Source organism: Mastigoproctus giganteus, chromosome 6 (assembly GCF_048544385.1).
Source record: "Mastigoproctus giganteus isolate SK-2022 chromosome 6, ASM4854438v1, whole genome shotgun sequence".
Taxonomy (NCBI): domain Eukaryota; kingdom Metazoa; phylum Arthropoda; class Arachnida; order Uropygi; family Thelyphonidae; genus Mastigoproctus; species Mastigoproctus giganteus.
In genome coordinates, this window is record NC_143580.1 from 128,393,058 (window position 1) to 128,420,219 (window position 27,162).

Consider the following 27,162-nt stretch of genomic DNA (forward strand, 5'->3'; position numbering starts at 1 on the left):
TTGTAGGGGGGGAGCTCCCCCCCTACTACTGAGACAGAGACATACTGCAAAAATTAATATCTGCTACTTGCTTGTTGATTAAACAAAAACTTGCTTTTTGTGGTAATAATGAAGGCAAATCCTTTAAATTGTGGAAACTATTGAGTTACTGAACGACACTGCAAAATTTGATGAAAAATTTGGACAGCATTTATAGACATCTGTTTTTTTCTGGTGTTTTTAACATGATCTAAAATGACTTGATTGAAGCAGTAGGTACAGCGGTAGAAAATAATATTAAAGAAGAGATCCCAAGACCCCCATTCATTGCTATAGAAGTGGATGAAATGGCTGATATTCAAATACAACTCAGTGTTCCACAGTTTTAAGATATGTATTGGATTCTGAAATTAAAGAAGCCTTCATAGGATTTGACGAACTTAAAGACAGAACAGCTACTGGTGTAACAGAATGCATATTTAAAAATTTAGAAAAATACAACATCTATGCTGATAAACTTATAGCACAGACATCCATATGATGGAGCATTGGTAATGGCATCGCATTTAAATGGCTTTCAAGCTAAAGTAAGAGAAAAAGTACCATCAGCATTATTTACCCATTGCTATGCTCACAAGTTGAATTTTGTTCTGTCTAAGTCAGCGAAATTCATATCTGAATGCACAATATTTTTCAAGACCATTGAGGGTCTTGCTTCTTTTTTCAGCCCAAATTTCAGTGCATCAGTACATTCCAAAGGCTGCACCGATGTGATTGAGTTTTAACTCAAAACTAGTACAAACTATTTTACACTACCATAGTGACCTTTGCGAACTTTTGAACAGCATTAACAGCAATCCTTTATTGTGGGATTCAGATACCTTAGGAGTAATGGATTTTATAATTGGCTAATGCAAGATTCAACATACTTTATTCTTATGGTTTATGATAAAATTTTCATTAAAACTGACACACTCTTCAATATTTTACAAACTAAAATTATAGATATTCCATATTACATCAAAGAATCAATGAAACAATAAATTCTCTCGAAGATCTGCACAGACATTTTGATGATATATATAAGAAGTTTAAAGAATGTTGCAAAGAAAATAACTTGATTGAATCAAAATGTTGTACAAAACGTCTAATTAAAGAAGAAAGAGAAAGAATATTATGTCTAATATTGAATGATATCTTGAAGCATATAGAAGAAAGATACAATTAGTTTAAAAATTTACAATTTATTTCATTAGTCGATAATAAAAAAGTTTCAAAAACTAGCTAGTCAAATTGATAAGGATGCATTAGAAAGTTTAGAAAAGAATTATGGTGACATCTTCTTCGATGTCATAAGACTCAAAACCTAGCTGGAATTTGTAATGCACAAGTGTTCCGGGATAAATAAATTCAAAATTTGCTTACTTTCGTGTTTCAAAATGGACTTCAACAAACGTTCCCCGAAGTGGTGAAGCTGCTGCTGTTGAGAGGTCATTTTCAGTTTTGAAAAGAATTAAAAGCTTCACAAGAAATAGAATGAAAAATGAAAGGCTTGCTTTAATTTTCATTGAAAAGGAAAGATTAATTAAAATGGAGCAAAGTCCAACTTGCAATTTGTGAAAAAGTGACTGATATTTTTAGTACTTGCAAAGAGAGAAGAATGGAGTTCATCTAAAAATAAAACTGTGAGTAAATATTTTTTGTTTATATTTTTTTTTGGAGTGTTATATGGGTCTCAGCTCATTTACTTATGAAATCTTTTATGCCTAGAGGGTTGAGAGAGACTGAGTGAGTGTCTTTGATAACAGTTTTACAGCCATTACAATTTTTCTTCCTAGATGAAACTGCCTGGGTGAGCTGAATTCTCTTTGTATATCTTGATGTTAGCAAATGTGTATAGTGGCTCAGTTTGTGGAAATTATTGTCTGATTTCTTCTGTTCTTGTCTAATTTGGTTTTAACATTTTTTTTTTTTTTTTCTCTGTCCTGTTTTTGAAGCTTTTGATTTCTCTGGTTGGCACCAATATCTTTGAGGTCATGAATTTTGGTATTGTATTCTTTGTTGTTGATCATTACAGCATTTCATTTAACAAATTAAAATTTTACGAATCATTCCAGATCATATTTCATGACTTTTTTTAACACTAGTTCAGAAATAGATATTTAGGGATAATTTAGGCATTCATTAGTTTGGAATTTAGCTACACGTTTGAATCATATTTTATGAATTTTTTTCTTAATTTTTTAGGTGAGTTAGCATCTTTTGTCTTCACCATGTTTGTCTGTCTGCATATAATAACTTGACTCCAAGTGGATGGATTTTCTTAAAATTTCATATATGGCTTTTTAGAAAGACTTGTTGGGGTTTCCCAAATTTCATTAAAATCAGACCAATAGAAATCCATCAATTATTATTTATTTTTTTTTTCATATAGGCTTTCCACATAACACATTGTATTTGAAGCACTGGATATTGTTTTTTTGCAGTGTGCTGATTGCATGAATGAGTGAGCATTATGGCAGATGTGCAGAAACAAAATGGCCTCAGTTTGCTTTTTGTTGTAACTCAAATGCCTAATATGCTTTAAATGTAGCATACTGTGGACATTAACTAGTTTCCATTTCTCTTATCTTTTCCTTAGACTTGATAATAATTCTCAAAGTGGGAACAACACATTAAAGTTGAGCAGAATGTTGTGCAGTTTGATGTCTTGTTGTTGACAGGCATAATTTATTTTATAAAATCAAAATTTTAAAAACTAAATAAAATTAAAACATTAAATTTTTTAAATTTAGCTTTATTTAATTAGTCCATAATTTGTAGTTTTCTCTCTGCTGGCAGCTTATCATTTTTCATTTTGAAAGTTTTGCAGATTACTTTATATTTATTGCATAGGTAACTGGCGCAGTGTAACCATAGTCATTTTGGCACCAGTAAAATCAAACTCAAAACGCATAGGTAACAGAAACCTAAAGTGCACAATTTTATTTTTAGGTGATTGATGAGATTTATCGAGTACTTCGGTGCATATCAAATGTTTCAACACCACCACGACCACATGAAATCTTACAAGAATTGAGAGATATCTCATCAATGGCTATGGAACATTTTGATGAAAAAATTGCTCCTGCTCTGAAGCAAAAGATTGGAGCTGCTGGAAGTAGTATATCTGTGACATCACAGGGGACATATACAGTAGCAGGTAAGGAAATTATATTTGTGTTGTCCTGTGAGAGTTCCTAAGTGGTGTAATCTAAACATTTTCATTTATCCTCTTATTGAAAATTTTACACTAATGTAACTTTAATTTGGGGGGTGGGTTAATGTAGCATTAGCATTAGTAGAGGCACATGATGCAAGAAAGAAAGCTTATGCAGCATCAGCCAAAAAAAAAAAAAAAAAAAAAAAACCCTCTCCCAATTCACCCCTCCGTTCATTCCAAATACCTGTCCAGCCCAGCCTTAAATTTATTTAGGCTATCAACTTCCACAACAAAGGATGGAAGTCTGTTCCACCAACCAACTACCCGCTGGCTAAAGGCAAACTTCCACACATCTATCCAACATGTGTCTTTCCGCCGACCGGGCTAGCCGAGTGGGTAAAGTACCTGCCCGGCAACCCAAAGGTCGCGGGTTCGATTCCCGCCTCGGGCTTGGATCAAAGTACTGCAAAAACCTTGGGAGGTGCAATATGGCCACAGAAGCCGATGCGCCAACAACTACCAAATAAAAAAAAAAAAAAAAAAAAAAAATGTCTTTCCTCAATTTGAATTTATGCCCTCTCAGGTGATTATTCTGAGCAAGAAAGAGGAAGAATCCCATCAGCATTGAGCATGATCAAACCATTCAAGGCTTTATACACCTCAATCAGATCACCTTGCAGGTGCCTAGTCTCTAGACACTGTAATTTGCAAACTTAAGCCTTTCTTCGTAAGAGCAACCCTTTGTTCCATTCACTAATCTTGTTGCCCTTCTCTGTACCCGTTCCAGCAGCTCTACATCCTTCTTAAAATGAGGCCTCCAGACCTGTATACAGTACTCAAGGTGTGGCCTGACCATTGCTTTATACAAGAGGATAATCACCTCCTTATTCCTGCTAGAACAGTTCCTGTATATCATTGACAAGACACCATGAGCTACCTTTGCAGACCGTCTGCATTGCTCAGAAAACTTCATATCTGCCTGCACAATTATCCACAGGTCCTTTTCGTTCTCTACCACTGTCAGTGTAGTACCACAGAGTTGATATGTTACTCTGGGATTACTGCTTCCCATATGTAGTACTTTACATTTGTTAATGTTAAACTTCATTTGCCACCTCTCGGCCCATATGCTCAACTTTTCTAGATCCTGTTGCAGCAGCGTACTGTCATTAGTGTCCTTAACAACCCTGCCAACCTTTGTATTGTCTGCAGACTTGGACATTAAACTTGATATACCATCATCAATATCATTTATAAATACAGAAAACAGTAATGGACCCAACACTGAACCCTGAGGGACTCCACTGATAACATTAGTCCATGATGAACAGTGTCCATTGATTTCCACTCTGTCTTCTCCCCCTCAACCACCCCTTCATCCATAGCAGCAATTTCCCTCCAATGCAACACTGTTGCAATTTGTGCAGCAGTCTTCCTTGTGCAACAGTATCAAAAGCCTTTCTAAGATCCAAATATATGATATCAAAGTTATTGCCCGCATCCAATTCCTTTGTGACCACATCATAGTATACAATCAAATTGGTCAGGCAATACTTCCCCTTAACAAAACCATGCTGTGTCCGAGCTATAACTGAAGTCTTGTCTAGATGATCCTGCATGGATAAAGCATTGAGTTTTTATGTATCTTCTTTCTGTCTTTAAGAAAGATAGAAACTCAATACAAGGCATTGAATTGAAATAAGAAGATAGATAATAGTTGTTTAAGAAACATCGTCCTTCTGTAAATGTTATCCATTACTCTGGTAACAGAACAGGAAGTATGTTTTTGGACTTTATCTCTGTAATATTATTTTAGTGTTATATCAGATTTATCTACCTATTATATTATATGTCTACATATTAACCTAATTAGGATGCTATTTATGTAGGCCAATGTGGGCCAGGGAAAGAAATGAACAAGGTGATCATTTGATAGAATTTTGCAATAGATATGTTTTGTGGTTTGAGCAGAAAAAGTAATAGCAGACACACCTGGATCTCACCTGATGGAATTACTAGAAACCAAACTGACTACATTATAATAACTAAGAGATATAAAAATACTATTAAGAACTGCAAAGCTATGCAGATGCAGACTGCACTTAGATTACCACAACACAGTAATGTAGTCTGTGGGATAAAGATAAAGTAAAAAGGATAAAAAAAAAAAGAGTAGCAATAACAAAAATTGGAAATTAGAGGAATTTTAAAACAGAAACAAAAAACATGCATTTAATGATAAACTAAAGAGAAAAATAAAACCTAGCAACTCAACACAAGACATACTGAATGAAAGATGGAACAGGTTTAAAGTAATTATATGCTGATGGGACCTTCGTGCGATCACCATCCGAACGCCTGCAACGGTGGAGTGAATTCTTCAAAGCTTTGTATAATCACGACCCACCTCAGGGACCGCCAGCAACAGCACTCTCGATCGACCCCCCTGAGGTCTCCATGGTCGATGTTGAGCCTACAGTAGAAGAAGTGAAAGCAGCCATACAATCCCTGAAGAATGGCAGGGCACCAGGAGTGGACCAAGTCATCACAGAAGCGATCAAAGCCGGGGGAGATGTACTGCTTCGCCGACTACACTCACTCCTCAAAACCATCTGGTGCACTGAACAAATTCCGCTAACATGGAGGAAAGCCATTATCGTACCGATCCACAAGAAAGGTGATAACCGGGACTGCAAGAACTACCGTGGCATCAGCCTCCTTTCCATCATCGGAAAGGTCTTTATGAAGATCATCCAGTCAAGACTGCAAAAACATCGCGAGCAAACCAGTCGAGAAGAACAGGCAGGATTTAGACCTGGGCGAGGATGCTGTGATCAAATCTTTGCCATTCGTCAGCTGATGGAGGAGAGGATCCGGTGTGGACAGCGAACCGTCATTGTTTTCATTGACTTTAAGTCTGCTTTCGACTGTGTCCACCGGCCTGCCTTATGGAAACTACTAGAGGTTGAACATGTACCTCGAAAAGTCATCACACTCCTCCAAACTGCATACAACGGTTTAACCAGCCAGGTGCGCATCCAGAACGATTTATCTGAGGAATTTACCATCCAAACTGGAGTCCGCCAAGGGGATGTAGCCTCCCCGTTGCTTTTCAACATCGTGGTCGACGCCATTATGAGGCAAGCATTCAGAAACAGACAGGGCATACAATATGACAAGGATCACTATGTGACTGACCTGATGTTTGCTGATGATAGTGCTATCCTTGCCGGTAACGACGCTGAAGCCACGGACATCCTCTACGACATTGCCCGCATTGCCCGGCCATACGGTTTGAAGATCAATGCTGGTAAGACAAAGGCCCTGACAACAGATGGGTCGCAAGCCACCATCTATCTCGAAGGCGTCCAGATCGAGCAAGTGCAGGACTTTAAATACCTTGCGTCGCTGGTCCAGGAGAAGAAAGTTGCATCCACCATGGAAATCCACAGCAGAATTGGACAGGCGGCCACTGCGTTCGCCTCGCTCAAATGGTGTCTGTGGAAGAGGACCAACATTTCCACAAAGACTAAAATCCGACTCTTCCGGACTTTGATTCTGCCCATTCTTCTTTACGGATCGGAAACATGGATTTGTCTCAAATTAGATTTGAACAAACTTGAGGTATTCCAAATGCGATGCCTGCGGCAGATCTTGGGCATCTCTCTTCGCGACCGCATCACTAATGATACCATCCGTGCCAGATGCCAACAGCAACCAACCATTGCTGACCAAATCCAGAAGCGAAGGCTCAGATGGTTTGGCCACGTATGTAGAATGGGCACGAACAGAATACCATCCACACTCCTTTGGAGACAACGACCCACCCAATGGAGCATCCAACGGACTGCGCCTAGGAAAACGTGGGCCAAGCAATTGGAAGATGACTTGAAGAGCCGACGTCTCAACCTTAACCAGGCCAGGACTGAAGCCATGGATCGTAAGGTATGGAAGAACATCACAGAGCAAGTCCGAAACCCTGCGGCACCTACAGCAGCATACTGGTTGCGTGGCCAACCGCCTCCCCCAGCTGCCAGCTAAGGACCAAAGAAGAAGAAGAAGAAGAATTATATAGCAAACAGCTGAGAAGGAAATAGGATACCAAAAGAAAAAAGAAGAACCTATGGATTTTGAAAGGAATCCTAAGCATGAAAGAGAGAAAGATGAAAAGAGTGGGGAGTACAAAGTGTTAAGACGCCTCCTTAGCCAGGTGGGCAGGAACAGCAGTACGTAGCACACGCTTCTTGATTAGACCGGGGTTTGAGCCCATGACCACCAAATATGGAGGATGCGGAAAGGTCAGGGAATGACCACCACATATCCCCGGAGCAATATGGCCTTAGTTGCTAATGCTCCTAAAAAAAAAAAAAGTGTTAAACTCTACTATAAGAAAAAGATGTAAACTGGAAAAGCAAAAATGACACGAAGAAAAGTGTAAGGAAATTGAGGACCTGAATAAAAGTCATGACACTAACAGATTGCATAAGATCATACAATAAATTCAGCAGAAAGAAAGAAGTCTCAGGAGGAGTTAAAAATGCAATTGGTAAAATATTATATGAGGAAAAAGACATAATTGAAACAATATGGAGAAATGCTGTACAAAGGAGCAAATGCAGAGGGGATGGAAATCCAGGAGGAGGAAGTTGGTCTACCAGTTGTGAGGTAAGAAATAAAGAAGCAATAAAGAGAATAAAGAATGGAAAGACTTGTGAAATGGATAATATTCTGATTGAATTCTACAAGAATATGAATGAAGATTCCTTGGAACTTGTGAATGATATTTATGTGACGGGAGAGATGCCAGAAGGTTGTAAGCAAAAAATAATGATCCCCATACAAGATGAAAAATAGCCTAGATTGCAGAAACTACAGAAAAATAAGCATCATAACACCCCTCAAAAATTCTATTAGGATAATATTGAGGAGGATAAAGAGAAGAACTGAAGAAAGTGTAGGAGATGATCAGTATGGATTCAGAGCAAATAGAGGAACAAGAGATGGAATAATGGAACTAAATACCATTGCCCAGAAGATAATAAAGGATCACAAAACATTGTTCATGAGATTTGTGGATTTTGAAAGAATTATAAGAAATTTATATCAAGAGCAAAAGGCAGTTTTCAGAATAAACAACAAATTTATAGATTGGTTTGAGGTTGAGTGTGTCTTAAGACAATGAAATTTGTGGCTGCCCTCCTTCTTAAACTTTAATAGTGAGGAATTAATATCAGAATCCTTAGAAGACATTAGGGGAATAAGAGTAGGCAGAGTTAATTTGAATAGGATTAGATATGTGGATGACACTTATAATTACTGGAAATAGATCAGACCTAAAGAGAGCACTTAACAAAATTCACAAAAGGGGAGAAGAGTATGACAAGAGAGAGAGAGTGTTAAAAGTAGAAGGGAATCACCAAGAAGAGAAGAATGATGATATCCAGCTCTCACCAGATGTTGAGCCCCTTGGGTATGATTAAATGTGAACGAAACACATAATGGTATTCAATGAAAATGAAAATTTAGAGTATAAAATTAGAATAAATGGAAGAGTAGTAGAACAAGTGAGAAAAATTAGATACCTCAGAAACAAAAGGGTTGCTCTTACAAAGAAATGCTTAAGTTTTGAAAATTTCTTGAAAAAATATTTTGAAAAATTCTCCACACATCATATGTGTGGAGAATAGGGTCTTGCAAGGTGATCTGATTGGAGTGATAAGGCCTTGATTGGTTTGAGCAAGCTCAATAGCATTCTTCCTCTTGCCTGAGGGGACATAAATTCAAATTGAGGAAAGCAGTTGTAAAATAGATGTACAGAAATTTGCCTTTAGCCAGTGGGTAGTTAATTTTTGGAACAAACTTCCATCTGTTGTCGTAGAAGTGGACAGCTTAAATAAATTCAAGGCAGAACTAGACATCTATTTGGAGCAAATGGATGGGTGAGATGGTAAGGTTTTTTTTTGCTGATGCTGTATAAGCTTGCTTTCTTGCATCATATGTCCCTACTAATGCTAATGTGCAACAGTCTCAAAAGCTTTCCTAAAATCCAAGTATATGATAACAAAATTATTTTATGTAGCCAAATTGGTCAAACAGGCCTTCTCCCTTAACAAACCCATGGTGTGTGTGTGTGTGTGTGTGTGTGTGTGTGTGTGTGTGTGTGTGTGTGTGTGTGTGTGTGTGTGTGTGTGTGTGTGTGTGTGTGTGCACTATAACTGCAGTCTTGTCTAGATGATCCTGCACTGCTTCTTTAACCAGTGACTCCATTATATTCATCAGAACAGAAATTAAACTAACAGGTCTTAATTACTCGTATCACATTTCAATTCCCCTTTTGTGAATTCAGGATACATTTGCACATCTTCAGTCCTTGGGACCACGTCTGAGTCCAAGGATGCCCTCATAGTCATGGCTAAGGGCCTGCTTACTTCTTTTGCTGCCTCCTTTAATATAACTCAGTAGATTTCATCCCCCCTCCCCAGATGCCTTCCTTAAGTTTAACTTCAGCAATTTCTCCTTCACTTTTATTCCCTGTTGGAGATTGATAAACTTCTGGCCTCCACTTCTCTACAGAATTCCTCATGAATGCAGGTGCATAATATGCATCTAGTTTGTCAGGTACCTGAGCAGGATCATCAACAGTTGAACCACTGGTATCAAATGGAGCAATATTATTCATCCCCTTTCTTCTAGAGTTTCCATAAGTAAACAAGTCTTTGCTGTTTTGCATTCTCTATCAAAGATTTCTCGTAATCCACAATTGTTTGCCTAACTTCCTTTGTGACTTGATTAGAGACTAGCTTAAATCTACATTAGTCTTCTTTGTCACCTGATAATTTATATGCATCCCATGAATTTTGTTTCTCTGCCACCTGTCTCATTAGTCCAACTGACAACCATTTAAGTCTCAACTTTGAACAGTATTTCTTAGCTAGTATGAAAAGCCTAGCAGCTTCGAAGATTTATTCATTGAATGCTTCCCATTTAGAATTTGCAGTTGGTTCCACATTATAGAATTTAAAAACTAGGACCACCGTAGTCACCTTTACGAAAGCAAAAACCCATCCCTTTACCCCTGATGGTAGTTACATCTTTGAGTAAATCTCACATTAGTACACTGTAATCACTGCCACTTTGTGTTCATCTGCAGATTCTTAAAGAATGAATAATCAATGATGATAATCAGATCAAGAGCATTACTCCCTCTTCTTGCCTCTCGAACATGCTGCTGTAGAAAACAATCATCCAGTAAATCCACAAACATTGTACTAGTATGCAAGTGACTAACTTGCAATTTCCAGTCAATATCTGGAAAGTTAAAATTCCCCATTATAAGACATTCTTATTTACTGGCCCATTCTATTTCTCATACAGTTCTTTGTTGTACTCCTGAGTCATTAGGCTTATACCATACTCCTGCTGTCATTTTTGCTTTCCCAGTGCTTATGTCACACCAAACTGACTCAACACTGCACTGTCCATCCATGTCAACTGGATGCACTTCCTCAGATTTTGTTTCTTAACTAAAAGCATGACCCTTCTTCCTTTCTGTACACATTGTCCTCCCCGAATTCCAATTCTGCATTCCTTATATATGTGTGACACCATGTCTCTGATATCCCAGCAATATCTGCTTTTAATGTCTTCACCAGCACCTCAAATTCATCAAAAGTATTTACTATACTCCTAGCATTGGTGTACATGGAAGTATACATGCACCTTTCTTACTCTTATTTGCGTTAACAGAACTTGTGTATATATTTTTTCCGTGGTGACTCCCAGCACCTCGCTTTTCAGGATGTTACTCTTCAAATAGAAGCAGTGCAAGAATCACTTTCACCTCTGTCTGTGGCTATTGTTAATGTATTAGTCTGTGACTTTATTAAACATATAGAAAACATATGGAAAACATGCTGGAATAACTCTGAATAGAGGAGAAAATACTTTTCTGCTCTCTCTTCCCTGTGAACAGTAGGATGAAACCAGGGCTGCACGCTTGTTTCCTGTTGACTAGCTGTGTTGCTTAGATTGATGGATTCTTGTTATATACATATTGGGATGGTGTTCCAACTATGTGGACCTTTGTGCTCTTCTCCAGAAGGAGACAGTTTTTATTCTTTAGAGATCAGAATTTACATTGAGTTTTTCACACTTTTATAAGGCAAGTGTTCAAATGAGAATAATGTTAATGTTAAAAGGTAGAGGATCCACGTCCTTGAATTAGGATGGTAACCTAAGGCATTGTTTGATGCATTGCATCATCCTTGCCTTGAGATTGAGTAGACCATTTCTCCAGTTTGAGTTGAGGTTCTTTTATAATTTATTGTGCTGTACTTCATTGTGATTGTTTAGAAAAATTAGCACTTTCTAAGATTAGCTCTAAAAATTAACACTTTCTAATCCTAGATGGGAAGCTGACCTTCCTTGTCATATAAGACAATTGTAAATAGTGTATGAAACGTTTCAACATTCTCAAAGTGCTATCAGGAACAACACCTTGCACACTAGTTAAGACCAAATTGGATTACAGAGTACAAGTCTACAACTCTGCATGGAAGAGTATACAGAAATGGCTAGATCCAGTCCATCATAATGCACTGCATTTGTCAAAATTTGTGTATTTTGCACATTGCATATATATAGCCTTTTTCAGAAGGCAACAAACCACCACTGAGCCTTAGATGACAACCATTGGATATTAGTAGTAGTAGTAGTGGCGGCACGTGATGCAAGAAAGCATGTGTATGAGCTTATGCAGCATCAGCCCAAAAAAAAAAAAAAATTCGTAATCTGAACAAGTGGAACGATCCCATCAGAATTCAGTGTGCTCAACCCATTCAAGGCCTTATACACCTCAATCAGATCACTGCGCAGGTGCCTAGTCTCCAGCCACTGCAATTTACAGAACTTAAGCCTCTGTTGGTCAGAGGATCCCTTCTTTCCCCTCACCAATCTTGTTGCCCTTCTCTGTACACGCTCAAGTAAATCTACATCCTTCCTAAAATGAGGCCTCCAGACCTGTACGCAGTACTCAAGGCATGGCCTGACCATTGCCTTATACAGAGGGATAATCATCTCCTTTTCCCTGCTAGCAAAATTCCTATATATCATTGACAAAACCCCATGACCTGCCCTGGTAGCCTGTCTGCATTGCTCAGAAAACTTCCTATCTCCCTGCACAATTACTCCCAGGTCCTTTTCATTTTCTACCACCTTAAGTGTAGTACCACACAGTTGGTACGTTTCTCTGGGGTTACTTCTACCCATATGCAGTACTTTGCATTTGTCAAGATTAAACTTCAGTTGCCACTTCTTAGCCCATCTGCCCAAATTATCTAGATCCTGTTGCAGTAGCACACTGCCATTACTGTCATTAACAACCCTGCCAACCTTTGTATCATCTGCAAACTTCGACATTAAGCCTGATATACCTTGATCAATATCATTGATAAATATACAAAACAACAGTGGACCCAACACCGAACCCTGTGGGACTCCACTAATAACATTAGTCCACGAAGAGCAGCACCCATTGATTACCACCCTCTGTCTTCTCCCACTTAACCATCCTTTTATCCATTGTAGCAACTTACTCTCAATACCATTCTGCTCCAATTTGTACAATAGTCTTTCATTCCCAATAGTGTCAAAAGCTTTCCTGAAATCCAAATATATGATATCAAAATTATTTTTTGCATCCAGTTCCTTTGTAACCACATCATAATATCCTATCAAATTTGTCAGACAAGACTTTCTCTTAACAAACCCATGCTGTGTCTGAATTATTGCTGCAGTCTTGTCTAGATGATCCTGCAATGCATCTTTAACCAGTGACTCCATTATTTTACCCGGAACAGAAGTTAAACTAACTGGTCTGTAATTACTCGTGTCACCCTTTGATCCCCCTTTGTGAATTGGGGATACATTTGCACATCTCCAGTCCGTGGGAACCTCCTCTGAGTCCAAGGATGCTCTCATAATTATCGCTAAGGGTTTGCTTAGTTGCTTTGCCGCCTCCTTTAATATAACTAGATAGATCCCATCCACCCCAGATGCTTTTCTTATGTTTAACTTCAACAATTTCTCCTCCACTTTGCTCTGAGTTATTACAAAATCATTAAGTATCCTGCTACAATTTGATAACCTTCTGCCATTTTTAAACTGTAATAATTCCTCATGTGTGAATGTAGATGCAAAATACACATTCAGTTTGTTTGCTATCTGAGCAGGATGTGCAAGAGTAATCAAATAAAATAATACATCCAACAAAATTTCACAATTCTGTTCCAATATACATAGATGGATTGAAATCTTAAACATCAGTAGGTGCTGCAATAGTCTTCCCAGCCATACAAACGTTCCGTTGCATCACTACCAAAAGAGTATAGTGTTTACACTTCAGAATTGGAAGCGATGCAAATGGCCTTAATCACTTCAAAAATATGATGCATCAGTAAGGAATGATATATAGAGTTTCCCTGAGTATTTTTACAAGCACTGCTAGACACAACTACTTTTACACACCAGTTCTCCCAAAAATCCATCATACTGTAATAAACCTCACAAACAAAAAAAGAAACAAGCCCTACAGTTTTTACTGTATTCCAGCACGTCCAAGAATAAATGAAGATGCAGACAAACCAGCAAAATCATTACATTCCTACCCCAAAAGCATTTCTTGCTCCATATTTAGCAAACCAAGTTTCAAACAAATTATATCAGAAATTTAAAAATATTAAAATGGTTCTCAAGCTTAAGAAAGTTAAGGAGAGAAGAGCTGGTCATGGCCCAACTAAGAATAGGATACACTCATAATATCATGCATTCTTTTCTTCTTCAAGCAGGAAAATCTCCAAGATGCAAAATTTGTGATACAGTCAAAACAGTTAAACACATTATTAGATTGCCCTGAAAGTGAAAGTGGGAGAAACTTCCTTTGCAATTCTCTTCCTATCAACAGTCAGCTATCACTCTTTGAGGCCTCCTAGGTGATAGAAGTATAGTGTAAAGGCAAAAATCTTTTTGTGTTATAAATATCATAGAAACATCAACATAAAAGAATAACTTAATGAGTGCAACCATACCAAGATATACAGGGAAGCTGAAATGATAGCGATCGGAAACAAGTACAGATGCACATATATCAGGAGGGGAAAAAAATTATTTGACTTGACAAAAGTACTGGAACACTGTAATCTCTGAGGTTGACAAGCCAAAACACCTTTAAACAACCAACCAGTCTAATTTTCCTAATAATGTAGTATCTTTTGACTTTTGAAAGGTTGGAGATTAGTTAATTATAAGTAGGAGGTTTTTGAGCCAAAACAGGCAAAACACACTTTTTTTTTTTTTTTTTTTTTTTTTTTGCCTGTTTTGGCCCGAAAACCTGCAAATACACTGCACTATAAATGATATTTCACTGGCAAAACAACACATTTTATAATAAAATAATAGCCATAGGATTGTTTACCCAATATAGCATGCTTTTAAACATTAGCTTACCTAACATTTTTCTGTGTGGAGATCTGTTTGGATATCTGTTAGACATAACTGATTTTGATTACTTCAAGAAAGACAGACTTTGATCTCTACAGAAATGTTGAATCAAAGTTTTGTTCATTACAATGGCCTTGTTATCCAGACTTGGCTGTTGGGAGCATTTCCAAAGGTTCACCAGAAAGGAAAGATCTGAACTCAGTTTTTCCTTTTCTAATCCGGCTGAATATGTTCTCACACTAGCAAAGCTATCAGGAATTGTTAAAATGTCAAACATGACTTGGGATAATCTGTTATATTTCAAGCTTCCTTATGTACTTGTCTATTCCCCACCCAAAGACCATTAGTTCTTTCTTTCATCTTTTATTAGTGTTTGTAGGTTCTTATACCAAAACTGACAGAATTTATGCCGTGAAACATCTTTCTTTATCTTTAATAACACTAAGAAGTAAGGAAACTGGTCCACAAAATTGTTCAAAATTGAAAACATGCACAATGTATTGCATGGAGCCATAAAGTACTTCATTAATGAGCAAAAGAACAGAATCTTCTTATGTTTTAGATTCTCCATGACCTTAGCAGTAGAAATGTCTATAGATAATGAAAGAGAATGGGCCTGTGGCACTGGTTTCCATGGTTTAGAAGAAGAGAATACAGCGGAGCCAGTGGAAGCAGTAACTAAAATAAATAAGTTTTAATACGACAAGTAGCTTTCAGGGTGACGAACACCTTCCTCAGTAAGAAAGGTACATACATACAGAAATGCAAACATAACAAATGTTAGGAACGGAATAAATTATACTAAATATGCTGTGCATGATCAGATGACTGGGAGTGTGTGGCACACATATGGGATTGCTACCAGTGTTTATTGTGTTTCAAAACTACTGACTCCAAAATTGGGTGTAATCTTGTACTCTACTGCGATTTAAAATTTTGTGACAGCTGGATATATTTAGGGACTCTAACTGTAGGCAGTGATAGTAGTGTTGAGATTGGTCGATCACCTCACTATCGTGCCTGGGGTTGAGGTCATGATGAGTTGACCAAAAATGTTCTGCGATTGCAGTGTTCAGAGTCACCCAGGCAGATGGACATGTCATGTTCCGCAAGGTGACCCTGAAGACTTCTGCATAGCAGCTGCCACAATCGTGGCAAGTAATCTGGTATGCAATGCCATTGCATAAGAGAGAGAGGTGGTGGTGGGCGTTTTTAATCTCGAGACCAGAGATCATGAACTCCTACCAGGAAGTTGTATGCATTTCATGCAGTACTCATGCAGGATCTTAGAAATCTGTTACGAGATGCCTGGGTAATATGAAATGTAAGCAGTAGGTACACTGTCACTGTCACAAGGGGACGAGGGCCTCGGATGAGTTGCAAGCTCTTGTGCTTGTAGTAAGCACCCGTCAAACACACGGGTATCCACAATCGATGAGGTCAGCTTTTGCTCTAGAAACCTCGGTGCACCTGGCTTCCTCTGAGCTGAATAGCTCCAAGCTCGAGAGAGTAGAGTGCGTGCAGTGCTGTTTAGATGCCAAAGGGCATGGGCTAACCCGTAGTTCATGAATTGCCCGCAGCACATTGGTTTCCAGTATACTGAGGTTTCCAGATGAGAGCCCACTTACATCACCAAAACATCTAGGAAAGGAAGTGTTCCATTCACTTCCAATCCCAAAGTGAGCTGAATGAAGGGGGATAGGGAGTTGAGGTGCTCTAACAGCAGCGCATCCAAACCTCGGGGGATGATGGTGAAAATATCATCTACATACCTGCACCACATGGTGACTGCTACTGGTGGGTTCAGGAATATGCATTCCTTTAACTCCTCCATTGTGATGTTGGCAATGACAGAACTGACAGGGTCGCCCATAGCCATTCATGTATCTGTTTGTGGAGTGAATCGCCAAATGTGATGACACTGCCTGGCAAACACAGCTTAAGGGCAGCACAGATATCTTCCATAGATAGTGATGTTCTATCCAGTAGGCTGGGGTCATTCTCTAAAAGCTGTCTGGCACAAACAACAGCCTGTTGGACTAGAATGGAAGTAAATAGAGAGACAACATCAAAGGATGCCATGATCTCGTCATCAGAAACTGTAAGGTAAGGTGTTTGATGCGGAGAAGGAACTCCTCGCTGATGCAGGAAGTGTGGACAGTATTTTCCACCAAGGGGGGCGTTAGGAGAGAGGCGATGTGTTTTGATAGCTCGTAGGTTGGCAAATTGCAACAGGAGACGATGGGCTAGAGAGGGACGCCTGGCTTTATGCACCTTTGGCAGGTCGTAAAATTGCGGGAGCTGGCAGCCCGTGACATGCAACTGCTAATGTGTTGACCTTGAGATCTTCCCCGATTTGAACCACTTGTAAACCAGCTTGTTAACCTTTGATAGTCTCCCCAAAACCTTTGTGTGTTAGACAGGTGCTTGCTACAAGCACAAGAGCTTGAAACTCATCCAAGGCCCTCATCCCCTCGTGACAGTGACAGTGTACCTACTGCTTACATTCTGTATTATCCTGGGCGTCTCAGACTAGATTTCTAAGATCCTGTGTGAGTACTGCATGAAATGCACACAACTTCCTGGTAGGAGTCCACGGTCTCTGGTCTCGATTTTAAAAATGCCCATCACCCCTCTCTTACAGAGTGGCATTATATACCAGATTACTTGCCATGATTGTGGCAGCTGCTATGTAGGGGAATGCTCCAGACATCTTCAGGACTGCTTCACGCAACATGGCAGGTCCATCTGCCTAGGTGACTCTGAACACACTGCAATTACAGAACATTTTTGGTCAACTTATCATGACCTCGATCCCAGGCACGATAATGAGGTGATCGACCAATCTCAACACTACTATCACCACCTATGGTTAGAGTCCCTAATCCAGCTGTCACAAAGTTTTAAATCGCGGTAGAGGTACAAGACTACACCCAATTTTGTAGTTAGTAGTTTTGAATCACGACAAATGCAGCAATCTCTTATGGGTGCCGTGCACCAACAACGGACCCCGGGTGCCAAGCGTATTTCGAGGCCAAGCGATATTTGAGAGATTTATAAAGTGAGTGCTCTTCAAAAGGCGATTAAAGTTATTTTTAAGTTTGTACATTTCTCTAAAGCCTTATTTTTTTAAATCTGTTCTACACTTGAAAAGCCACAAGTTAGAACACAGAAAGAAAAGCCACCTTTCTTTTTTATCCATATTTCTAGGTCACTAACCAACTAACACTTTAACTGCTTGGCCTACTAGCGGCACTGCTCCTGCCTCCCCGTGGCGGGGCCGGAAATCTTGGCAGGTAAGTCCACTTGCCAAGGGCTAAAAGGAGCAAACATGGCAAACACAGACCATCAGGATATTGAGAACGAGAATCCAAAGAGACAAAAGACTGATCGGATGGAGCAACCTTGCCCATCATTCTTAATCATCCACTCTCTTACTAGTCAGCCCATAATAAATTGTCTCCGTTTGTCATACAAAAACATCTGGAGGGTATTGCAGGATCTCCCAAGAGACTGCAATCAGGAGACTTACTAGTAGAAACCACCAACCCCAGACATTCCGAGAAGCTGTTACAACTTACAAGCTTTGCTGGCATTCCAGTTAAAATATCTCCACACACAACCTTAAATTCATCTAAGGGTGTGATATCCAGTTGGGACTTATTGAATGTCACCGAGGAAGAAATAACCTAAGAGCTGCAGGGACAACACGTAATTGAAGCAAGATGAATAATGGTTAAAGATAATGAACTTACACCTACAAGAAATATTATTCTCACCTTCAATACACCCAGCTTACCCTCCTCTGTAAAAGCAGGTTATTTACTTTGCTGCATCCGCCCTTATATTCCAAACCCTTTAAGATGTTACAAATGCCAAAAGTATGGCCACTCACAAACTGAATGCGGAGGAATTCCTGTCTGCCCAAATTGTGGAGCTGCAGATCACATACAAAGTAACTGTACAGCTACAAAAATGACCTGCCCAAAATTGCAAAGGTGACCATCCTGCATATTCCAAGACATGTGAAAAGTGGAAAACCGAGAAAAAAATAGTAAAACACAAGGTTGAGAACAAAGTAAGTTACCCAGAAGCGAGAAAATTAGTTGCTCCTACTGTAACTAAAAATATAACCTCTGCCAATGCTGTAAAAAAATATCAGACAGTCTCCACTCAAACTGATGTAACAGTTCCCACTAACAAATCAATTTCTGATTGGGCTAGAAATGTTCTTTCTAAGCAACAATCCAAGTTCTCTGACCAGGCAAATAATACTCCTTTGACAATACCAGTGGCTTCTCCTACTCCAGTCATAGATACCATATCTCATAGTTCAAATGCAAATGTAGTAAAAAATTTTCAGGACTCAACCATGGACACAGATGGCACATCCATCACAGGAAGATCCCCTTCTAGAAATCCATGCAGAAGAAGAAATGGACACTGGTCGGCCAGTTTTCTCCAAAAAAGATAAATCTAAATTAGAACATCATAAGTCAGTAACCTTCAAAAAACAGTCAGATACATCTCCATCAATTAAACACAAATAATACCTTGTATTTTACAATGGAATTGCAGAGGCTTTCGTTGCAACACAGATGATATCTGTGATCTAATTAACCGATATTCTCCAGTTGCCCTTTGTCTTCAGGAAACATACCTAACCTCGCAAATTTCTCCTTCAATAAAGAACTATTGTCTTTATTGAAGAGATCGTAATACAGCAAATGCTGCCCATGGTGGTGTAGCAATCCTGATAAATTCAAAGATCCCAACTAAACATTTTATACTTCAAACTGAAATAGAAGCTGTTGCTGTTCATATAACCCTCCATATTTCAGTAACAGTTGTCTCAATATACCTACCACCAAACCATACTTACTGTTTAAAAGATCTTGAAGATCTCTTCATATAGATACCTCTACCTATCTGTATATTAGGGGATTTTAATAGGCACCACTCCTTATGGGGTGATCCTAAACTAGACACATGTGGTTGACTCGTTGAAAGCTTTCTAGAGTCACAAAACCTCACCTTACTCAATACTGGTGCGCACACTCACATACAACTCCCAACTGGACACACCTCGGCAATAGATCTCTCAATTTGTTCTCCAATACTCCTTCCAACCATAGAGTAGTATATTTTAAATGATCCAATGGGCAGTGACCACCTTCCAATCATATGCAATGTTTTAATATCACAGACTCCTTCAAACAAGCTCCGCAGGAAATGGAAATTTGTACGTGCAGACTGGGCAAAATTTTGATCATCAATCTCTCTTGACAAGGAAAAAATCCAGCTCCAGAATATTGATAATGTAACAGATCACATCACATCTCCTAAAAGTGGCCAAGGACATAATACCATTATCAAATCCCCCTGATCGCAAGCATTATAATTACTGGTGGAATGACGAGTGCACAAAAGCAAAGAAAGCAAAAATCAAAGCCTGGAATTTATTTCGGCGATGTCCAACCACAACCAATCTCATTAATTATAAGAATCTAAGAGCAAAAGCACGATTTGTACAAAGGCAAGCCAAGAAAGAATCCTGGACCCATTTTGCATCGACCTTTAACAGAAACACTGATCCGAAAACTATATGGAAAAAAATTAGACAGTTATCTGGTAAGTTTCCTACTATACCTTCTCCAATCCTCTCCTGGAAAGGACAAGATCTATCCAGTTCTTTAGATATTGCTAATGCTTTGGGCAATACTTTTGCTGAAATATCAGCGGCATCAGCATGTTCTACATCATTCCATCGAATTAAAAACATTAGAGAAAAAGATGCCATAAAATTTCAGACCGCCTGTACTCTTCCATATAACAAACCTCTGCAATACTCTGAACTTCTGCATGCCATTAGAACAGCCCACAATGGTGCTGCCGGGCCAGATGGGATTTATTATGTCATGCTTCAACATCTCGATGACAAAGCTTTACACCTGCTTCTGTTTTTTTACAATTGTATATTTTTAGAAAATGTTTTTCCAACTTCTTGGCATCACTCTACTGTTTTGGCATTCCTAAAACTGGGAAAGATCCAACTAATCCCTATAGCTATAGACCGATCTCTCTCTCAAGTTGCCTGAGCGAAATCCTTGAAAAAATTGTCCACAGAAGACTCGTACGGATCATTGAGTCACAATATCTAATGAGCCATAGCCAATATGGCTTTCGTAAAAATAGATCATGCTTAGATCTTATGGTCAAGGCTGAATTCGCCATTCGAAATGCTTTTGTTAAACATGAACATCTTGTAATCGTTTCAATAGCTATCGAGAAGGCTTTTGACACTACCTAGCGGCATGGTATACTTAGTGATCTTTACTCTCTTGGTCTGCGAGGCAACCTTCCTATATTTGTTCAGAACTTCCTACGTACTAGATCGTTTCAAGTTCAGTACCAACATGCCCTCTCAAAAATGTTTTGACAGGAAGAAGGAGTACCACAGGGATCAGTACTGAGTGCCACTTTGTTTGCTCTTAGAATAGATTTCATCACCAATCAGCTTCCAAATACAGTTGAGACCTACCTTTATGCAGATGATCTTTCCATCTCTTGCCATTCCCAAAACATGAGGTCTATTGAACGGCAGCTCCAGATATCACTTAATAAAATACAACAGTGGGCCAGCCTCAATTGCTATCAACTCTCGCATCAGAAAACAGTTGCCATCCATTTTTGTAGACAGCGCAAACTTCATCCAGGTCCTGAACTTCAAATTTATAATGTCTCCATCCCAGTCACTAATAGCATCAGATTTCTAGAATTAACACTTGATAATAAGTTAAATTTTATAGACCACATTAAAAATGTATGTACTTCCTGTCTAAAAAAGTTAAATATACTCAGAGCTTTATCCTCCCAAACACGGGGCGCAGATCGTACATCTCTGCTTCAGCTAGATCGGGCATTAATCAGATCCCGTCTTGATTATGGAGCTCCCATCTATGATTCAGCCAGATTGAGTGCATTGCGCTGGCTTGATCCAATTCAACACAGTGCTTTGAGACTTTCACTCAGTGCTTTCAGAACATCACCAGCACATAGTCTCTACATTGATACCCATGAACCCCCACTAACTTTATGTAGGAAAACACTGTTATTGAAATATGCTGTCAAGATACAAAGCTGTGCCATGCATCCGACTCAGTCATACCTGTTCAATCCACCATTAGAAAACCTTTTCAGAAATAAACCAAGCATAGTAAAGCCAGCTGGTCTTCGCCTTCTTGAACTGATGCAAATTTGGACTGTTTCCATCCATTCCGTACAACAGGTAACAACTTGTACTCAACCACCTTGGGTTCCACCTCCTATACCGACCTGTGACACTTTCCTCTCTCAATGTGGAAAGGACATTTTACAAACATCAAATATCAAACAACTTCATGAAGCTCACACTCAAAGATACTTTGACTTTTCTTCAATTTATACAGACGGCTCTAAATGTAATTGAAACGTTGGAGCGGCTGCAGTGTTTCCAAATACCATTATTTCAGCATCCTTGCCATCTGAATTCAGTATCTTCTCAGCTGAATTATTTGCAATCAAACTAGCTTTACAGAATCTCTCTTCTGACTGTGCTTTAAAATCTGTTATTTATACTGATTCCCTCAGCTCAATCTTAGCTTTATGTAACCCCTTAGATAAAGTACACTCTGTTCTGGACGAAATAAAAAGCATATTACTACAAATTGAAGAACGCCATCAACTGGTCACCTTCTGCTGGATTCCAGCTCATTCTGGCATTTTGGGCAATGAACTGGCTGATAAAGCTGCAAAAAATCCAACTAGCTTTGACTTAACTAATATCCCTGTTCCGCCATCAGACTATTCATTAACCATTCAGGCTGCATGCCTGTCAAAAATGGACAGCAATATGGCACTCTCAAATTAATAATAAACTCTTTCAATTTAAACATGATCCAAAAATTTGGCACCCAGTGTCTGCACATCAAGACGAGAAGAGGTAGTCCTTTCAAGGGTAAGAATAGGACATACTTATCTGACCCACCTTTATTTACTCACAGGGAACGACCCGCCACAGTGTCCACTTTGTAATATAAATCTGAGTATTAAACACATTCTCATTGACTGCCCTTACTATGAACAAGACAGAACTTCAACCCTGCTATCACTTGTTAATCTTCGTAGACCAATAACTTTAGAGAATCTCATTGGAGATGATGCAGATATTTCCGAATTTTTCAACTTTTTAAACCAAATTGGACTTTTTAATCAATTCGGAATTTATGAAACTTTTTCATTTCTTTTTATAATAAATGAATAGGCGCATTATAGCCAAAGTAGCTTATGCACATTCAAACCCCCATATCAACATCAACAAGCACCAACAACAATCGACTGATCTGGCCTAGTGAATGACTGAACACTCTCGTGTTCATGTACATGCTCTCCCAGTCATCTGATCACGCACAGCATATTTAGTATAATTTATTCCATTCCTAACATTTATGTTATGTTTGCATTTCTGTATGTATGTACCTTTCTTGCTGAGGAAGGAGTTCGTTACACTGAAAGCTACTTGTCATATTAAAACTTATTTATTTTATTGTATTCTCTTCTCTTGTATTCTCTTCTTCTAAGCCTATAGCTAAGTCAGAATTGTCCTTCCAGTTTAGTCTCTGTAGAAATCGGTTTCCAAAATTGAAGTAAAGGACTGTTAGTATAATAAATTTGCACATTACATTGTTCAACAAAGGAGTTTGTTGAAGAATATGAGGTATATTAGATTGAAGAGCTGTGCTTTGTTCAGATTTTCAATTAGCATAATATTTAAAAGAAAGAAGCAAACTGCTCTGTTCAAGCCAGTAGAGAGAAACATGAACAAACTTTCTGCAGGAGTGGTTATACAGAATGTATAGAATTATTTTGTTTAGGATTGATTTTGCCTGAAATTTTAAATTGAGAAGTTCTTTTTCTTGAGTTCATCAATTTGTCTTCTTTCTAAACTTTTGGATTATGAACAGAATTTGAACATGAGTCAGTGCCACTAACTAATGATCACTTAAATGAGAATGGGCCTGTGGCACTGGATTCCATAACTTAACATAGAGAATACAGCTGAACCAGTGAAAACAGTAGCTAAAATAAAATTTTAGCAAAGTACGTACACACATGGAAATGCAAACATAACATAAAACATTAGGAATGGAATAAACTAAAATAAACAGTGCCTATTCAGATAAGTGTGCACTGTTTATTTTAGTTTAATCAGTTCCTAACATGTTATGTTTACATTTCCATGTGTGTATGAACTTAGCTGATGAAAGGATACACTATCCCAAAAGCTCCTATTTACCATATTAAAAATTTATTTTAGCTACTGCTTTCACTGGTTCAGCTGTATTCTCTATGTTAATAATTACTTGTTGTACTTTTGAAATTCAATTTGGTAACTGAAAAGTGCTCATTGCTTTTCTCACCACTTCTTTAAACAGATATATCAGAGGTTGCCACTATTCTACCAGTCTAGTTACACATTTGCCCAAAGATGTCCAATGTGTACACACATGCTTCAAAATCTCTGTTACTATTTTAAGTGACATGCATAAGTTAAAAATTGTCTAAATCTATGCTGATCCATTTTTGGTGCGAAATTAATAAGATTACAAGGACAGTGTTACCACCAAGTGATCAGTTTCCTCTTTTAATATCCTTACTGCTCCAGTTTTTATACCTCTCATAACAGGCACATTATTAACAATAAATAACAGATAGTTTTTGAAAGAGTCCCACTTGCTTTCAATGTTGTTCAGAAGATGTTTGACCTAGTTACCTTATAGTTGCTGGCACCGAGAGCAAGCTGCTTTTGATTTAATAATGTTTTTTGATTAAAAAAGGTCATATGGGATATAGCTTTGAATTACTTTGATTACTGCCCCCTGTAGGCCCAATTTTCAAAGCCATCACTAACTCTTCTTTTCCTATCCATGCAGTTTCACTAACAGTGCTTACTGTTTTTTTTTTACTTCCATAACTGAATTTTATGCCATTTCTCTTTGTGGAAACACATTTCTGAAAAATGTTCCTACACGATCAGCACAACTCAGAGGAAAATTGTTTTCTGAGGGAAGAAGCAAATAAACTAGCCACATGTGACAGTGTTGTCACCATGAAATACAACATATGTTTTTTCATTTCTTTCAATGCCTGGATACTGTCATTATAATTATTTGCAAATGAAATTGAAAAATCATGTTTATGTATTGTAACAAAGTTAAATGCATTACCCTTTTTAGATTTTATAATGCATAGAAAATTTTGTGCGATGTCTATTTTACAAAATTTTGTCGTATTTCTTTGGCATCTTAGTGAAAGGCATTGTTAATTAACTTTGTACTACAAGTACTAAGAAGTTATTATACAGGCAACACTCTTATCATGTATTTCTGTTTTGTCAAGTTGTCTACCACAGCAAATCTGATGGCCAGTTCATTAAAGAAAATGAGAAAAAATCTGGAAAAGTTAAAGAAATTCAGTTTTAAATTTTTTTTTGTGAAAAGAAAAACTGAGTTTTTGTAAAAATATGGAGAAATTCTTTGTTGCTAACTATATTATAATTGTGAGACGGAGACAGGTCAAAGTCAGTAAAGAAGAGATTCTCTGTTGTAAATCCAGAGTTTGCAAATTTGTGGGCTTTTAAACAGGCTCCTTCTTATGGATTATCAAATGTTTTCTTTCTGATCATTCACTGTGTTGGATGGTAGATAGTCAGGTAATTTTCCTTGGTGATTTTAATGTTCACAACTCCAGCTGGCCTTAATTTTATAAGTATGCTGACCTCTGGTTGAGATGCTGAAGCTTTTACTATTACTAATGAACTCAACCAGCTTGGTCATTTACCTACCAGAATACCAGACAATCCTAAGCATGTACCTAACCGTCTTTATCTTTTTCTCAGCAGCAGTCCTTCAAAGTATGTATTTTTACACATCCTTATTCCACTTGTCTTTTCCTTTTCTTTGAAATTTGTACTCATCCAGCCATTTCCTTAATTGAGTGACAAATCTCTCCCATTTAACTTTCTCTAATTGCACTTCTACTCTTTCCAAAATGTGGAAAAATCCATCAACTGCCAACTCTTAAAGAATCTCAAAACCTTCCATCTGATCAGTAATTGCCAGTGTAGATTCCATCAGTATTGATCTATAGGTGATATATTGGCTTTTGTCACTCATCTTTGGACAGATTCAATAGAAAAGCATGGGGAAACTTAAGCAGTTGCTATTGGCATTTCTAAGGCTGTTGGTTTCATTTGGCATAAATATCTTTTAAACAGGCTCCATCTTATAGACTGCCAACTTTTCTCTCTGATTGCTCGCTGTGTTGGATGGGAGATTGCTCTGTGTTATAACTGATACTGTTCCCCAAGCTTCATTTCTATCTACCACCCTTTTCTTCTTGTATATTAATGAGCTTTTTCTACTGACTGCATAATTTTGTTGTGATAGCACACCATATCTCTCCTCCAGCATAATTATCTTCAACTTTTAGAATATCCACTATCATCTCTTAAATACCAATCTTCAGGTAGTTCTTGAGTGGAACAGAGAAAATTTGGTTAACTTCATTTCTTCTAAATGCTTCTATTCACTCTACCATGGAGTAGTTTCCACATCTTGTGTCCCCCCCCAAACCTCTCAAATTTCTGGACTCCGTACAGAAGAGTGCAGCAAGGTAAATTTACAAACTCCTAAAAAATTGCTCCACCCTGTTTCAGGGACGTTCAGTTTCTGCTGTGTGCCCTTTCCATGTGCACTGTCCTTCTGAATTGGCATTTGTAATTCCTCACTCTCTTCCAAACCACTTTTAACATGTTCTGCAACTATCCAGTCATCCATTCACTGGCCAACTCCAATATCACTACCAACATTTCCTCTTTCTCTTTCTCTGTCTCGTTCTGTTTCTGCTTTCTGGTAGTCTTACTTCACACGTATTTCCTGCAAATTACAGTCTATAGGATTTCAAGCTAAAATTGTTATCCTGTTTTCTCAGCCTGCAACCCATGCATGATTATAGTTATTATTGGTTCTAATAATTTCCATATGTGGGTGATTTCATTAAAAAAAAAAAAAAAAAGTGGGAGGTAGTCACTCAAGTGGTGACGAACAAATGAAACAGGTGTTATTATACAGTCCAGCATCAAATTCTCAGATAAGTGAAAACAGGCTGCTAGGATAGCTCAAGTGGAAAGGAAGCTACAAAGGGTGAAGCAAGTAATTACAGACTTTTAAGCGTGACTTCTTTTCCAGGAAAAATAATGGAGTCAGTGGCAAAAGAAGTTATACAGGCCCATCTTGGCAGGAATATTGTTGATACTCTTCCATATGAAAGACTGTTTGACAAAATGTGGCATTAGGGAAAAGTTAGTTGTGTATAAAAGGATGGTTGAGTAGCAGAAGACAGAGTGGGTTTTACTTGGCATTGCTATTCTTGGGCTAATGTTATTA

The 27,162-nt window shown here is 38.2% G+C and overlaps 1 protein-coding gene across 1 annotated transcript in view; it reads left to right on the forward strand.

Moving 5' to 3' along the window:
• pall (F-box protein pallbearer) overlaps positions 1–27,162 on the forward strand; it is a 141,425-nt gene that overhangs the window by 38,701 nt on the left and 75,562 nt on the right. Inside the window, exon 3 of the mRNA XM_090375333.1 lies at positions 2,974–3,181. Coding sequence (XP_090231459.1) covers positions 2,974–3,181 — 208 coding nt within the window. The remainder of the gene's footprint in view (positions 1–2,973; positions 3,182–27,162) is intronic.